At 35.3% G+C, this 18,528-nt stretch overlaps 1 protein-coding gene across 15 annotated transcripts in view; it reads left to right on the top strand.

Moving 5' to 3' along the window:
- RALGAPA1 (Ral GTPase activating protein catalytic subunit alpha 1) overlaps positions 1 to 18,528 on the top strand; it is a 205,752-nt gene that overhangs the window by 46,815 nt on the left and 140,409 nt on the right. For all 15 annotated transcript variants that reach the window (XM_081547902.1, XM_081547901.1, XM_081547900.1 and 12 more), the window contains exons 7-10: positions 474 to 589; positions 5,168 to 5,306; positions 6,330 to 6,538; positions 9,791 to 10,030. In XM_081547902.1, the coding sequence (XP_081404028.1) occupies positions 474 to 589; positions 5,168 to 5,306; positions 6,330 to 6,538; positions 9,791 to 10,030 (704 nt within the window). The remainder of the gene's footprint in view (positions 1 to 473; positions 590 to 5,167; positions 5,307 to 6,329; positions 6,539 to 9,790; positions 10,031 to 18,528) is intronic.

Genomic DNA, 18,528 nt, shown 5'->3' on the forward strand with positions numbered 1-18,528 from the left:
CTGGAAGGGAAATATTAGTAGTATTTCATCCTTTGAATAAAGATGCTACTTTAAACAAGAAGCATGAACATTACCTAGGGTAATCAGATTGTCCTTTAATTGATGAATAAGCATATTATTATTAATGTTATTATAATATTTATGGAATTTTTATCATGTACACTCTTAACCTGAATTTGAAAATATCATGAGCAGTTCTTTTTCAGGCAGACATTATTCACTCTTAATCCCTGAATATCTGTCCATCCCTGTGTCACATTTCCTTGATCAGGGGTTCATGAAAAAGTTGATTATTAAATTTGATGGTTGTTGTGATGGACTGTCAATATGACCTTAGATTTATTTCAAGTTTCAGTCATTAGAATGTTCTCAAGCAGTATTCTTTGCTTATCCATTTTGTAGTTAAATTTTACTTGAGTCATATTATCATATTCTTAAATTTGTGGTTATACCAAACTTTTGTCTTTGGATAGCTCAAGTCACTATAGAGGAAATCACTCCACTTGTCCCCCCACAATCAGGAGATAAAGGACAAGAAGATCTTACAAGCTATTTTCTTGAAGCACTTTTAAAATATATAGTAATTCAGGTATGTATAATCTTCTTTTATATCACCCTTCCTACTATCCTGTGGGTAGTTCATTTTCAGCTCCTTCTAGTTATTCTGTTATAGTAGATACTTGCTTATTTTCCTAAAGGAGGAGTAACAAATTTTTACTTCAGAAAATATATGTTAATATGCCCTTCCTGAAATAAAATCACTAGAGGGATTATGAACCTCTTAGAAAGGGAGCTGGAGAGAGAAATTTTTATAGTACACTCTGTGTTTATACAGTCAGCAAAAACAAGACCGGGAGCTGACTGTGACTCAGATCACGAACTCCTTATTTCCAAGTTCAGACTTAAATTGAAGAAAGGAGGGAAAACCGCTAGACCTATCAGGAAAGACCTAAATCTAATCCCTTACGACTATACAGTGGAAGTGACAAATAGATTCAAGGATTAGATCTGATAGAGTGCCCAAAGAACTATGGACAGAGGTTCGTGACATTGTACAGGAGGCAGGGATCAAGACCATCCCCAAGAAAAAGAAATGCAACAAGGCAAAAAGGTTGTCTGAGGAGGCCTTACAAACAGCTGTGAGAAGAAGAGAAGTGAAGGCAAAGGAGAAAAGGAAAGATATTCCCATTTAAATGCAGAGTTCCAAAGAATAGCAGCGAGAGATAAGAAAGCCTTCCTCAGTGATCAGTGCAAAGAAATGAGGAAAGCAATAGAATGAGAAAGACTAGAGATCTCTTCAAGAAAATTAGAGATACCAAGGGAACATTTCATGCAAAGATGGGCACAATAAAGGACAGAAATGGTATGGACCTAACAGAAGCAAAAGATATTAAGAAGAGGTGGCAAGCATAGACAGAAGAACTGTACAAAAAAGATCTTCATGACCCAGATAAACACAATGGCGTGATCACTCACCTAGAGTCAGACATCCTGGAATGCAAAGTCAAATGGGCCTTAGGAAGCATCGCTAAGAACAAAGATAGTGGAGGTGATGGAATTCCAGTTGAGCTATTTCAAATCCTGAAAGATGATGCTGTGAAAGTGCTGCACTCTATATGCCAGCAAATTGGAAAACTTAGCAGTGGCCACAGGACTGGAAAAGGTCAGTTTTCATTCCAATCCCAAAGAAAGGCAATGCCAAAGAATGCTCAAACTACCGCACAGTTGCACTCACCTCACACACTAGCAAAGTAATGCTCAAAATCCTCCAAACCAGGCTTCAAGAGTATGTGAACTGAGAACTTCCAGATGTTCAAGCTGGTTTTAAAAAAGGCAGAGGAACCAGAGATCTTATTGCCAACATCAGCCAGATCATCGAAAAGACAAGAGTTCCAGAAAAACATCTATTTCTGCTTTATTGACTATGCCAACGCCTTTGTGTGGATCACCACAAACTGGAAAATTCAACAGATAGGAATATCAGACCACCTGACCTGCCTCCTGGGAAATCTGTATGGAGGTCAAGAAGCAACAGTTAAAACTGGACATGGAACAACAGAGTGGTTCCAGATAGGAAAAGGAGTACATCAGGGCTGTGTATTGTCACCCTGCTCGTTTAACTTATATGCAGAATACATCATGAGAAATGCTGGATTGGATGAAGCGCAAGCTGGAATCAAGATTGCCGGGAGAAATATCAATAACCTCAGATATGCAGATGACCACCCTTATGGCAGAAAGTGAAGAAGAACCAAAGATCCTCTTGATGAAAGTGAAAGAAGAGAGTGAAAAAGTTGGCTTAAAGCCCAGCATTCAGAAAACTAAGATCATGGCATCCGGTCCCATCACTTCATGGCAAATAGATGAGGAAACAGTGGAAATAGTGAGAGACTTTATTTTTTTGGCCTCCAGAATCACTGCAGATGGTGACTGCAGCCATGAAATTAAAAGACGCTTACTCCTTGGAAGGAAGGTTATGGCGAACCTAGACAGCTTGTTAAAAAAGCAGAGACATTACTTTGCCGACAAAGGTCTGTCTAGTCAAGGCTATGGTTTTTCCAGTAGTCACGTATGGATATGAGAGTTGCACTACAAAGAAGGCTGAGTGCTGAAGAATTGATGCTTTTGAACTGTGGTGTTGGAGAAGACTCTTGAGAGTCCCTTGGACAGCAAGGAGATCCAACCAGTCCATGCGAAAGGAAATCAGTCCTGAATATTCACTGGAAGGACTGATGTTGAAGCTGAAACTCCAATACTTTGGTCACCTGATGTGAAGAGCTGACTCATTTGAAAAGACCCTGATGCTGGGAAAGATTGAAGGCGGGAGGAGAAGGGGACGACAGAGAATGAGATGGTTGGATGTCATCAGTGACTCAATGGACATGAGTTTGAGTACAGGGAGTTGGCGATGGAGAGGGAGGCCTGGCATGCTGCAGTCCACGGGGTCGCAACGAGTCAGACACGACTGAGTGACTGAACTGAACAGAACTGAACTTTATGTGTATGTACCTCATGTGAGCCAGTTGTGTTTGCTTTCTAATCTTTTATTTATGAAAGCAGCTATGGTACTTTAAATGAAAAATCGTTTGATTTAGGAATCAATCTGACTAGAGGCAGCAATTGAGGGGGTGGACAGGGGATGCCTTTAGAGGGTGGAGTGTTGTAATTTGTACTTAAACCTACTTGTACTTTAAAAATTTTAGGTGTGTGTATTATGTAAGATAACCTGTTTGTCTCTATATATGAAATGTGCATATCCTGATTGATGAAAACACTTTTAGCATATACATATTACTTTTAATTGTTCTGAACACAAAAATTCCCTGTCTCAGAAACAAACATTACGCAGTTAATTTGCACCCTGAATGAGATGGCCAGGATTTGAATCCTGACTCTGCATCTTACTGATAGTGTGACTTTTGGTAAATTACTTAACCTCTCTGTGCCCAAAGTAGAGACAAAAAATAATACATATCCCATTTTGGTGTTGGGGCTTAAGTAATTAGTGTATAGTACTTAGAATAACCAACTATGATACATAGTATGTGTTTTGTAGTGAGTAGTTACCGTTACTGTCAGTATTACCAGTTTTTATTTTAAAAAAGTCTTTTGTACTTAATGTAAATTTTTAAAATTGTTTTACTGGTTTACTGAGATACATTTGACATACAGTAAACTGTAATGTTTGAAAAGTACATTTTAATGAATTTTATTACATGTAAACACCCATGAGACCATCACAACAGTCAAGATAATGAACGTATCACCCCTAAAAGTTCTCAGATCCCATGGTAATCCACCCTGCTGTTCCTGCCTGCCACCCTTCATCATCCGTTCCCCAGGCAACTGTTGATATGATTTACTTTCACTGTAGTTTGTATCTTCTGTATTTTTATATAAATGGAATCAGATTGTGCCTCTTTTTTTATTTTAATTTTGGTCTGGCCTTTTTTTTTTCCCAGCATAATAATTTTAAAAATCTTATTATTGTATGTATCTACAGTTTGGTTCTTTTTATTGCTGAGTAACTTTTCAGTGTATGGATATGCTATGATTTGTTATCCAGTCATCTACTGATGGTATGGTGAATTGTTTTTAGTTTTGGGCTGTTACAGATAAAACTACTATGATTATTGGTAAATAAGTCTTTGTGTGAATACAGACTTTCTTTCCCCTTGGGTAAATACCTAGTAGTGGAATGGCTAGATTGTATGGTAGGTATATATTGACTGTTTTCCAAGTGGTTGTACCTTTTTATATTCCACTAGCAATGTATGAGACTATATAAGGTTGCTTCATATCCTCACCATCAGTTGATATGGTCAGTCTGTAGTTTTAGTCATTCTAAAGTTAATGTACAGGAGTATCTCACTGTGGTCTACTTCAGGCCTTTATTATCCCCCTACTTAGATATCTTCCTCAGCCTACTGGAGTTTTCACACCCTATGTTGCACAACTCTTCTCCTTTTGGCTTACTCCCCTCTACACTTCATGGATACTTTCCTCACCCCTGTAAGACTCTGAGTCCTCCCTGAACTACTGCCTCTGTTATACTCCCTTCATGGATGCCTCCTGTGGTCAGGCTCAGATTGCCTGCACTTGACTGGCACTGTTTCATACCTTCCACTCTTCCCTCTCACATATGCCTGTTTTGTTTGACTTTTAGGCTGAATTATTCAGGAAGGGAGAAAGAGGAAAGAACACTATCGTCTTTGTCAGTAGTAGAGCTGAGTTTTAAGTCAATTTTGACAGTTTTCCAGAGCACATTATAAGATTTTTGAAAGATAACATATGTCATTGACCTTTGAACAATATAGGTCCCCTTATACCCAGATATTTTTCAATAAATATGATATACACTACTACACAAGCCACTGATGCTTGAATCTATGAATATGGAGGGCCGACTGCAACATTACAAATGGATTTTTAAGTGCACAGAGGATCAGCACTTCAACCCCCAGGTTGTTCAGGGGTCAACTGTATAATGTGTTTGCATGGCACAAGTTTTTCTACTTACATAAACATATGTACATACACAGATTTAGCTTTTTATCTTTGTAGTCTAAGTTTAGTTTATTGCTTAGGCAGCTTCTTATAAGCTTGTTTTTAACAGCTAGTATTTTTTTTTCTCCTGGAATGAGTCTAATTTTTTGTTTATTTTTAGGTAAAAAGTTTAGAATGGAAGAACAAAGAAAACCAAGAAAGAGGATTTTCATTTTTGTTTTCACATTTTAAGAAATATTATTTGCCTTATATTTTTCCAAACATCTGTAAGGAAAGTAGTTTATATCATCCTGTACTTGGTAAGTAATCTTTGTAATTTTCTAAAATATTATACATAAGAGTAAAACATTCATCAGTATGAATTTAGCATTTATTACCTGCAGAAAACTTGCCACATTTAATTTGTATTGATTAACTGGAGATAGTGTACCATGATTCATACTGAATTTCATACTTAAAGTACAGTTTTATTAGTGGAGAATTTTCATTCCAAGTGAAGAGATTTATCAGAAATTTATTTCTGGGTATCACCTCTTGGAGAAGTTAGCCTACCAGGAATATTTGTGATCACAAATTAAACTTAATTCTAATGTTTGGTATCATCTCTAAACTATTTTGTAAAACTTTTTAAAGGTCCCTCGAAGGTTTGGTTTTGTATGTCTTTTTCAGATTCTGTATGAATAATTACATTGTCATGTATTTTGATGATATCTTGGCCGATATTTAGTGACTGTGTCAAAATGTCTCTCGGAACCTTGAAGCTATAGCCTCAAGGACAAATCCTGGGTTAGAAGTAGACCACTGCCATGTATAGAAGGCATTGACAGCCTGTATGTGGAAATGTCTTTTTTGCACAAAGATGTTTCTGTTTTAAGCTCTGCCAAGTTTAGACAGCTCACAAGCTTAGGCACAGACATTAAGGCTGGTAGAAATGACTTAAATTAGAGTAGCAGACCTTTACCATTGAAAACAATATTTGCTTTAAAAATAATTTTTCTATGAAAATTTTCATACTTTGTATGATATCAAAATATGTGTCTCAGACTTAGTTAATTGAAGTGAGCTCTCATTAATTTTAAATGGCTCTGGAAGTTTCTTAGTATTTTTAATGACTTTTTTAGTGATATTTTTGCACATTTCCATATATCGGCTGTATATGGTTCAGTCTTCTAGATTCCATGCTAATATCCAGCAAATTATTTTAAAATGTATTTATTTCTTAAATCAGGATATCATCACAGTGTTTTCTGAAATACTTAAGAACATAGATTTATCTAAGCATAATTCCTTTCTTATTTTGGTTTTTGTTTCATTCTGTGTAGATATCCCACAGATGAGACCAAAGCCACATTATGTCATGATAAAGAAGGATGCTGAAACCAATGAGGCAATCTATTGTACAAAGGAGCCTTTCATTAAGGCTCGTGTTACTGTCATTCGTTGGCTGGTTTCATTCTGGCTGGAGCCAAAGCCACATACAGGACCTCATATTCCTGGGATGGAAGGTGAAGTCTTGCCAAAAAATATTCAGGTAATACACACACAGAGCAAACTTGTTAAAGTTAAAAATGAGTTTGGGGATTTTTCCACTGATTTCAGTTTCTTAGATGTTCAGTTCAGTCGCTCAGTCGTGTCCGACTCTTTGAGACCACATGAATTGCAGCACGCCAGGCCTCTCTGTCCATCACCAACTCCCGGAGTCTACCCAAACCCATGTCCATCGAGTCGGTGATGCCATCCAACCATCTCATCCTCTGTTGTCCCCTTCTCCTCCCGCCCCCAATCCTACCCAGCATTAGGGTCTTTTCCAATGCGTCAACCCCTCGCATGAGGTGGCCAAAGTATTGGAGTTTCAGCTTCAACATCAGACCTTCCAATGAACACCCAGGACTGATCTCTTTTAGGATGAATTGATTGGATCTCCTTGCAGTCCAAGGGACTCTCAAGAGTCTTCTCCAACACCACAGTTCAAAAGCTTCAATTCTTCGACGCTCAGCTTTCTTCACCATCCAACTCTCACATCCATACATGACCACTGGAAAAACCATAGCCTTGACTAGACGGACTTTTGTTGGCAAAGTAATGTCTCTGCTTTTAAATATGCTATCTAGGTTGGCCATAACCTTCCTTCCAAGGAGTAAGCGTCTTTTAATTTCATGGCTGCAGTCACCATCTGTAGTGATTCTGGAGCCCCCAAAAATAAAGTCTGACGCTGTTTCCACTGTTTCCCCATCTATTTCCCATGAAGTGATGGGACCAGATGCCATGATCTTAGTTTTCTGAATGTTGAGCTTTAAGCCAACTTTTTCACTCTCCTCTTTCACCTTCATCAAGAGGCTCTTTAGTTCTTCTTCACTTTCTGCCATAAGGGTGGTGTCATCCGCATATCTGAGGTTATTGATATATCTCCTGGCAATCTTGATTCCAATCCTGTGTTTCTTCCAGCCCAGCGTTTCTCACGATGTACTCTGCATATAAGTTAAATAAGCAGGGTGACAATATACAGCCTTGACGTACTCCTTTTCCTATTTGGAACCAGTCTGTTGTTCCATGTCCAGTTCTAACTGTTCCTTCCTGACCTGCATACAGGTTTCTCAAGAGACAGGTCAGATGGTCTGGTATTCCCATCTCTTTCAGAATTTTCCACAGTTTATTGTGATCCACACAGTCAAAGGCTTTGGCATAGTCAATAAAGCAGATGTTTTTCTGGAACTCTCTTGCTTTTTCGATGATCCAGCGGATATTGGCAATTTGATCTCTGGTTCCTCTGCCTTTTCTAAAACCAGCTTGAACATCTGGAAGTTCACAGTTCACATACTGCTGAAGCCTGGCTTGGAGAATTTTGAGCATTACTTTACTAGCATGTGAGATGAGTGCAATTGTGCGGTAGTTTGAGCATTCTTTGGCATTGCCTTTCTTTGGGATTGGAACGAAACTGACCTTTTCCAGTCCTGTGGCCACTGCTGAGTTTTCCAAATTTGCTGGCATATCGAGTGCATATGTGGCCACTGCTGAGTTTTCCAAATTTGCTGGCATATCGAGTGCATATCTTAGATGTAGAACACATTTAAAACAAATAATAATGCTACATTCTTTTTATAAATGTATTTGTAAATCCAGATTTTAATAAGTATTATAGAAACAATAGTTTTCTTAATGAAAAATGCAATTTGTAAACTTGTATAGAGGATAATTTCAGTAATATACAAGTCTCAGCTTATTTCATGTTAATTGTACAGTATAAAAATACTCTAAATTGTACAAATAAAAATATTCTGAATTGTGCAAATTCTTGCAATTGTAAACAACTTACAATTAAATGACCTTCATAGTTCTATTTATTTTTTATTTTCTTTTTAAATATTTAGTTACTTATTTTGATTGTGTTGAATCTTAGTTGTAGCACACGGGCTCAGTAGTTGCTCTGTAGCATATGGGATCATAGTTACCCAATCAAGGGTCAAACTCACATTCCCTGTGTTGGAAGCCAGATTCTTAACCACTGAACCAACAGGGAAATCCCATTCATAGAGTACTGTTTTAAAGTCCTGTCACCATGTCATGTCGCCTTTTTTCAGGAACACTGACTCTAGAAATGTGATGTAAAGTTACACAGCTATGCAGCAGAAGGACTAATATTTAAAATTCTGTTGTTTTTAATTAAACCATTACCCTTTTTTTTTCACTTGCCCCTCCTCTCAATGTGCATTTTTTCCCTGAAATTGTCTTTATTGCCGTGTTTTTCAATTTATTTTCCTTTTCTCAGATTTACTCATTTAGTTTTAAAAATATTTTATATGTGTGTGCTTTTATACAACCTCTTTAAGTACTTTAAAAGTTAAGTGGAGATATAAAGTATGTTCATTAACATTCAAAAAATTTGACTTATATTCCCTCTAGCCTTTTATTTGTCTGTAGCAGATTATGTGATGTGTTTTCCCCAAAACATTGTTCTAGATTCTCTACAAAGAGTTTCTGAATGTAGACACTCTCAAGCAGAACTTTTCTTTCTGATCGCAGAATTCAATAAACTAAAAATCAGATTTTTTTTTTTTTAGTTGGGAAGGCATATTTGAGATCATTTACATACTTAAAATCCTTTTATTTTATAGATGATAGAACTGAGACCAAAAATTGAATAATGTACCAGAAAGTATATTATCATGCCACTGTATAGTGCTACCTATCATACCATGGTAGTAATTTCTTTATTACTGCCTTAAGACTTTCACTTTTTCCCTAAGTTTAGCCATCATCTTCAGTCATAGTGAAAATTGTTAAGTTATTAGAATGTAGAGTTGTCTAATATATATTTTATGTTAGCTTCATTTCTACTTTTTCTGTCACATTTTTTTCTGTTCCTTTGGTTTTTTTTAAGAAGTTTTTGCTTGCATAATCTTTGTTTATGGTAAAATAGAGATGACTTTACACATTTAAGACAATAAAGAGGCCAATTTTAAGGTATTTGTTATTGAAGATCAAGCTGACTCCATTGGCATTATTCTTTTACCCAGTCTAATTCCTAACTTGTTTGTGCTGCAAACACACTGAAAAACTTAATTGAATAGATGTTTAGTGAGTATCACTATGTCACTTAGATATTGAGTTATTTCATTGCCATTTAATTATTTAGCATGGATTCTAAATGAAACTCTATTCCTAGATTTTAAACAATGCTATAAGTTACTTATGGAATGCTTTGGATTTTATCAGTATTTTTTATTGGAAGACAAATATTGAGTTAAATGATCGTGATACTCTTTCCCTTTTGTTTTTATTTTAGAGAGCAGCTGCTAGTTTGGTATCCAGAGAAGAAAACAAAAATGATAATGCTGATAAAGCAGATAGAAGTACAGAACCTGAACAGTCTCATTCCAACACAAGCACTCTCACGGAGCGAGAACCTAGCTCTTCTAGTCTCTGTAGTATTGATGAAGAGCATCTCACAGACATTGAAATAGTGCGCAGAGTTTTTTCTTCTAAGAGAAGTAACGTAAACTTTGTCACAGAGATATTTCGTCAGGTAAAATATCTCTCAATATTTTTAATTTCTAATACAAACTTTTGCCTTTAATGTTGAATATATGACTTTTAGCTATTTAGAATTTATTCTTCATGAAAAAGTTTTTTAAAGTTCATATTTAGTTTTTAAAACTTACTACATCTAATCCTTGAATATTTTCAGTTATTTTTTAGGTTATGATAACTTGGGTTTAATAATTATCCCCCCAATATTTCTTCTGTTACCAGAATAATTTTCTTAGGGGCTCACTTTATGGTTTGAAAGTTTTCTTCCTATAATTTATTAATAAGTTATAGAAAAATTATTTTATCTTCCACTTTAAAATTAATAAAAAGTGATTTATGAATACAGAGTGTCTTTATCCTCTGCATGGAGGCTCAGTTTTGTCTTCTAAGGCATTCTGAAATTAAATTTGCTTAAGGCATATATTGTTTGGGGAATAAAATAAAGAAGAGGGAAGGGAAAATAAAAGCTATTTCACATAAAGATAGTTAGAAATTCCTAAGTGCACATTTTCAGTTATACAGAAATTTTATGGGAAAATAAACCTTTTGAAAACTAATTATTTGCTCTTAATAGCAAAGGTACTTAACTTTTACAGGTAAACATCATTGAGTTTTGTAGCTGAAGGGGATCATTCAAGTCTCACAGCAAGTAAGTGGTAGATCCTGGACTAAAATTCTGTTAGTGCTCTTTATTCTATGCTACACTGTCTTCACATGCCAGGGAGCTCTCCAGGCAAAGCAGATTTTCATCTCCTACATGTTTGTTGATATGTAAAAGAAGGCATGAGGCAGCTTTAGCTTTGTCAGTCTAAGGTAAACAAACAAGCTGTAACATTTTGTCCAGCTTTGGCAGTGAGTTGCCAGCTTCAAGGTTTGGGTTGACAGAATATATGACAAGTGTGAAGGGAAAGATATTTAAGTATGAGTGGAATACTTTGCTTATGGGAAAATTTAAAGCTTATAGAACTATAAAGGTTTTCTAGTTCTTGAGTCAGTTTGAGTATGTTTGTTTTTGTAGGAATTTGTTCATTACATTTGTTTTTAAATGCATTCTCTTATAATCTCTTTAAATCTCTGGAGCATTTATTTTAGTGTTTTCCCTTGTCATTCCTGTTAGTATTTGTTCCTTGTTTGTTTTTTCTTGATAATTCTTACCAGAGATTTGTCAGTTTTATTAATCTTTGCAAAGAGTGAACTTTTGGCCTTGTTGATCCTCTGTGTTTTATGTTCATTTTCTCATTTATTAATTTTGCTACTTGTTATTTCCTTCTACTTTTCTTGATTTTATTTGATGGTTCTTTTCCTAGCTAATTTAATTGGCCTCACATTTTTTTCATATAAGCATTTTTAAGACTGTTAATTTACCTCTTAATGCTGTTTTAGCTACAATCTACAAACTTTGTATGTGTATTATTCGCTTCTAAATGTTTTCTAATTTTCATGTTAATACCTTCTTTGACCTGTGAGTTATTTAGGTGTCTTATCTTCCAAACAAATAAGATTTTTCTAGTTTTCTTTTTTCTCACAGATTTCTAATGTGATTCGTTTTGGTCAGAGGATATAATTTGTGTAATCAGTATGTAGTCAGTCCTCATAAATGTCCTGTGTGTTTGAAGAGAATGTATTCTTTTCTATGAAGTTCATGATTTTTAAAGTTTATTAAATCAAGCTTATTATTGTGTTGGTGAACTTTTCTGTATTCTTATCTAAAGTGTTTGGTCAGCTTGACCTCACAGTTATGGAGAAGAGTGTGTTAAAATCTTTTGTTCTGATGGTGATTTGCTTATTTTTTTCTTTGTAGTTCCATAAATTTTCCTTTGTATATTTTGAAGCTTTGTAATTAAGTACATACATATTTATAATTTTATATCTTCTTGGTGAGTTAAACTTTTTGTTTATGGACCTTAATTTAATCTGTAGAAATTATCTTTAGTAAAAAAGAAAACTTAATTTGCTTAAAGTCTACCTATAGTAGTCTATCTACTTTTAGTACATTAATATCACTTTTTATTAGAATTATCCTTGTGTATATTTTTTTAATTCTTTAATTTTCAGTCCTTTTTATTACATTTTATATGTCTCTTGTAAATTGTAAATATGGTTGGATTTTAAAAAGTCTTTGTCTTTTAACTGGAATATTTATTATAATTACTGATATGTTTGGATTTATTGATATCTTATTTTGTTCTTTTTACTTTTCTTATGTCTGTACTTTTTTATATTCCTCTTATTTTTTGCTTTCTTTTTAATTGATGTTTTTTCATTCTGTATCCTCCTTCCTATCACTTGGTTTGAAAATTTTTTCTTGTCCTTTTCCTTTAGTGATTACTATCTAAATTTTAATATATATACTTCACTTTCCAAATATAAAGTTATTATTTTTTTACCCTCTTCCTAATCAGTACGAGGTTAATAGAACCATATTATTCTAATTTCTCCCCAAATGATATATTAGTATCAAATAATTCAGTTCTATTTTGCATGTTTATATATTTAACTCCAGTACCATTATTATCTGTGTGTTCAGTTAATTTACATTTAGTTTTATTCATTACTCCTTTTGATTATGATTTCTTCCTTTTCAGATCTGTCATTTAGAATTACTTTCCTCTGCTTGAAGTTCATCATTTAGAATTTACTTTAGTGGATGTCAAACACAAATTTTTGCTCTGAGAATGCTTTTATTATGCCTGCATATTTTTTCCACTGGACATAAAATTCTAGATTGACAGTTATTTTCACCCAGTACATTTCAGATACTTTCCTAGTTTTCTGTTTTACCATGTTACTGTTGACATGTCAATCAGCAGTTGAACTCTTGATGTTTTATAGGTCAATTGTCTTTTCTCTGGCTTTTAATACCTTTTTTTAAAGTATTTGGTATTTTATATTTTACTGTGGCATATTTGGGACTTCCCTGATAGCTCAGTTGGTAAAGAATCACCTGCAATGCAGGAGACGCCAGTTGAATTTTTGAATTGGAAAGATCCACTGGAGAATGGATAGGCTACCCACTTCAGTATTCTTGAGCTTCCTATGTGGCTCAGTTGGTAAAGAATCCACCTGTAATGCGGGAGACCTGGGTTTGATTCCTGGTTGAGAAGAGCCCCTGGAGAAGGGAAAGGCTACCCCCTCCAGTATTCTGGCCTGGAGAATTCCATGGACTGTATGAAACTCAAAGAGTTGGACACCTCTGAGTGACTTTCATTTTTCACTGTTCAGGTCTAGATTTCCTTTTATTCTTCAGAGGACACTTTGGGCATATGGTATTTATCGATTAGTATAATTTGACAGTTCTGGAAAATTTCCAGCCATTCTCTCTTTAAATACTGCCTCTGTCCCCCCTTTTTTTTTTTTTTGCATTTCAAGATATATGTTAAACTTTCCCACTTTGTACATCTACCAATCTCACATATATATTTTCAATCTCTTTGTCTCTCCATGCTACATTCTGGATACTTCCTTTCTAATTACAACTGTTTCTGGAAGTTGGCCAGTCTGTTTGGTCAATTTTAGGTCTCTAGTTCATGCCTTACTTCTTATGTACTGATAAGAATTTTTTTTATTATATTTGTATTTTATTTTCTGTTGATTGATTGATCCTCCTGATATTCCTGAAGTCTTTATAGGTCTGAGTCTGCCATATTTTGTTTCTGAATGCTCCTCCTCATGGTGCTGTATATTCTCTTGAAATATTTTGTGATCAGAATTTTGATTCTGAGCTTTTGCTACTTACGACTGTTTCTTGATTTGGTTTGTTAAAGGTTGATTGTTCCAGAGAGGAGAGGCATTTACTTCATATAGATGCAAGGAAACTCTTCCAATCTCACATTAAACTGAATTCCTGAAGTTTAAGCCAGCCAGATAATATGAACGTATAGTGTAAACCTGTATTAAGGCTAGCTTCTGGTTACAGTGTCTCTGAGGAGATGTCTGTTATCTACTTTGCCTTTATGTATGGGTAGTTTTCCTTGCACACTTTTAATGGGGTAGTTTTAAGTGATGGGACTGGATGCCATGATCTTTATTTTTTGAATGTTGAGTTTTAAGTCAGCTTTTTCACTCTCCTCTTTCACTTTCATCAGGAGACTCTTATAGGTCCCCTTTACTTTTGACCATAAGGATGGTGTCATCTGCATATCTGAGGTTATTGATATTTCTCCTGGCAGTCTTGATTCCAGCTTATGCTTCATCCATCCTGGCATTTCACTCATGATATATATTCCTTTGGAACCCCAACTTTGTTTGGAGGTTTCCTATCATTCTTTCTTCCTTGCCCCTATAGATCCATAAAAACCAGAGTAATTGGTTCCACTCAAACTGAAACCACTCTATTGCTACACCTAAAGCCTCTCTTGAGTTTGGACCTCCTGTAGGTTTTTATTTTCAAATATTTCTTCTTAAGTTTTGACTCATCAGTGCATTTAAGAAGATAAAAGTTTTTTAAAAGATGAATTACTTTTTTTTTTTTTCAGTTGTACAATTGGTTACCTAGTTATCACACTCTTGGAAGAGAATTCCCCTTATTGGGTTTTTAATGATACTATTTATATCTTAATTTCTAGAAGTTAATATTTGGTTGTTTTAAAATATCTGTGTAGTGATTTTTTTACAATGGCTTATTTATATTTTCACTTTCTTAATATTAAAATATTCATATTCTTATTCCAGTAATTCTAGTAACTTAGGTTTTTGCTGTTCTGGCCTTGTTTGTTGTTTGTTTATTCACCCTCATTTGTTTGTTTGGATTTTTGTGTTAAGAGCTTACATTTCTTTGGAATCTTAAGAAAATTACTTTAAAACCTGGGTTGAAGCATGTGTTCCTCCAGAGAAGATTTGCACTTGCTTCTCTCAGGTATTCAGGAGTCCTATCAACCTTGGTTTACTTTACATCACAATTCTTAGCTTATGATTCTTCTCACTTTGCAGCACTCAAAGTTAGGTGATAGCCAGCCTGCGAATATGAGTTTCCAGGGAAGACTGTATTCCTTACTCGAAGTCAGCAGACAAGTTTCCTCACTGACTCTACTCTGGAGTCAAATTTTTTCTTCCTCTCTTAGCTCACCGTTATTTTGAGGATGTACCCTTGATTGGTTTCACATTTATATGCTCTCTCCGGTTCACACAGAGGGCATTAAAGCAAGGCTCTGCCACCTGTTGCATTGCTTACTCGCTCCTCTAGATCAATACTTTCATTTTGTTCTAGACTCAGAATATCCTTACAAGCTGACCATTCATTTAAAAGGTATATTATACTTTTTATATGACAACTTTTAGGTGTTCTGTGCAAGCAGATTCTAGGGTATCTTTCTTAAATACTACTGGGAACTGAAGTTCTCTGAGATGTTATTTTTATTGTAACAGCTACTTTTTAAAAGTGGTTTTTAAGGCAAAACTTAAAGAAAAATAGATGTTAGGATGGTGACTCCAATGAATCATTAATGTTTTGAAAGGAATCAATTTCTAAGATTAGATTATAGTAGAAAAGCTGTTTTTACTTGCTTAATACTGATGATAAGTTTGCACAATGGAGAATCTGTGTAATAATTTCTTTCTTAATTTGAAGGCTCATATGTTTCATACTGTGGTATAGTCAGAAATATTTCATTAATTATTAGGTATATGGGCATATGATGATTTTACCCTTAGCAATCCCAGCTAGAGCACAAGTCCCTCTTTAGGTAAGTGTAGTAGTAATGTCTTGTCTTTTCGTCTTTCAAATAATTTCATCCTCATAGCCATTACACTTAACTGTTTCCCTGTCTTCAGCCTTCCTCTCTTTCCTTCCCACCTCCTCCTCTTGCCTGGCTACTCAGCCTTTAAGATCATAGCTTAAATGTGAGTACACCAGAAAAGTCTTCCATGACCACCCGCACCCATTCACCTGCCCACTCACAAAGCAGGTATGCGCACACGGGCACATACACCAACACACACACGCACAGTAAGGACCTCTTTTTAATGATGTTTTTGAAAACTGTACTCTCCTTCATAGTATCTCTCCTGAGTTTTAGAAATTTTTTAATGTTTGTTTAATTTTTATCTTTCTGTTACCCTCCGTAAATACTTATCTTACTCATTCATCATTGTAGCCATAGTGCCTGGCAGTGAGTTAGGCACCAAATAAATTTGGGTGAATTTGTTTAGTGAATTTTGGTGAATTATCAAATTTGGTGAATTAATCAAGAAGCTCAGTAACTGTTGAGTGCTGGGCACTTTGTCAGTGCTAGCTGTGAGCTAACATGTATTTCTGGAAGCCAAGTCTTGAGATAATTTGTTATATAGGTGATAACTTTTTTTAGGCCAGTTTAATGATTGTGAGTTCTAGCTCAGATGAGGGTATCTATAATGTTATGTATCTTTAAAAGAAAGGTACAACTGTAAAGTGTAAATGCCCAGGTCATTTGAAATGATAAAATTGTTCTCCATATCCCATCAGTTCAGTTCAGTTCAGTATAGCATTAGGCATAATAATACTCTAGACATCAACACTTTATTTAATAAATAAACCCATTCTTTGTGCTGTATGTTGTTAGTACTTGCAGGACAGTGAGGAGCCACAGGTACTTTGATGTGAGATACGTAAAACACATAAAGAGTTTAACCTTTAAAAGCACCACAGATTTATTTAGATGTATGTAATTTAAAAATATATAAATATACATATATATGTAAAAAAATTTTTTCTGAAGGCAGTGGGTGGCAAAGTATAATCTGAGGCTCCTGAGAAATCCCCAGAACCTTTTGAGGTTCATAAGGTCAAAACCTTTTTCACTGTTGCTCTCTCACAAGTGTACAGTGAAATTTTCCCCAGGATTCCTGACATATGGTATTGTATCAGATTTAATGCGGAAGCAAGCAGATAAGAGAATCCAACTGTCTTCTATTAAGCTAAACATTAAAGAGATTTACAAAAAAGTAAATAATTCTACTCTTCTTTTAATTTGGAAAATGAAATATTCGTGTTAACATATATTAAATTAAGTATTCTGAGACAAAATGTGAACCTCTTTGTCTCCAAGGAGGTTTGTCTCTAACCTTTTTGTCTCTAACCTCTCTGTCTCTAAGGAGACAAAAAATTCCCAGGTCTGCTAAATGCTCACTGTATTTAGTTAAATTTTAAAGAATGTGTCTGTCACAATCTGCGTTGGTTAATAATGGAAGCCCATTAAAAAAGTAATCAGAGACTAACGTGTTTTGTTAGTGTTTTTTCACCAAAGAAGAGAGCCTTAGCTACTGGTAAATCAGATCCCATTGGTTAAGCCAGCTATTAGAAAACTATGTACCAGGTTGCCTTAAGTGATACCATTAAATATTTTATTTATTTTTTTTTATCTCTTGTTGTTTTGATTCTTTCTCCCTGTAGTTTTCTGGTTCTGATGTAGTTTTATGGTCATAGAATCATAAAAGTGGAGATGACCTCATAGGTCTACTGTGGAGAGAAAATTTGCTGAATGTTGATTCACATATTCTTGCCTATAATGACAGATTCCCTTATTATCAATTAACACTTGTATCTGATTGTGAGTGGTACTTCTTTGTAGAAAGATTAAGGTGCCAGTATATGGATTTGACTTCCCTGATGGCTCAGACGGTAAAGCGTCTGCCTACAGTGCGAGAGACCTGGGTTCAATCCCTGGGTCGGGACGATCTCCTGGAGGAGGAAATGGCAACCCACTCCAGTATTCTTGCCTGGAAAATCCCATGGACGGAGGAGCCTGGTAGGCTACATACAGTCCATGGGGTCACAAAGAGTCGAACACGACTGAGCGACTTCACTCACTCACATGGATTTGAACGTTCTGGTCTGAGACAACTATTTCTCATTGTAAATGTATAAAATGGCCCTCTAGTTTTTATGCATCAGATTTTTAGCCACGACTAAGATCAATCTTTCCTCAAGAACCTTATTTAGTGTGTAGGCAAAATCAGTATTGTGGCCTATAAGGAAAAATGTGATATGTATTCACTCTAGTCTTTAATAGATACATCCAGCCACTTGGAATATAGCATGATAATTGTGCAATAATGAAAATCATATCTCTGGAGCTAATATTTTTAAAATTAATAATCTTTATTTTTATAGAGCAGTTTTAGGTTCAAGGGCTTCCCTGGTGGCTCAGATGGTAAAGAGTCTGCCTGCAATGCGGGAGACCTGGGTTTGATTCCTGAATCGGGAACATCCCCTAGAGAAGGAAATGGCAACCCACTCCAGTATTCTTGTCTGGAAAATCCCATGGACTGAGGAGTTTGGTCAGCTACAGTCCATGGGGTCACAAAGAGTCGGACACGACTGAGTGACTTCTCTCTTTAGGTTCAAAACAAAAATGAGCAGAAAATACAGAGAATTCTCATGCTAATTTTTAAGTAAATTTTTTAGTATTTGAGAATAGAAGTTTTGGAGATTGAGCTTTTTTGTTTTTTCTTTTAATATTTTTAAGGAATTCTGAGCTGTTGCTTCAGTTGTGAAATAGTCTTAGAGCAGGCAGTGAT

Source organism: Giraffa tippelskirchi, chromosome 12, assembly GCF_054371585.1.
Source record: "Giraffa tippelskirchi isolate mGirTip1 chromosome 12, T2T-mGirTip1v1.2.pri, whole genome shotgun sequence".
NCBI classification, from domain to species: domain Eukaryota; kingdom Metazoa; phylum Chordata; class Mammalia; order Artiodactyla; family Giraffidae; genus Giraffa; species Giraffa tippelskirchi.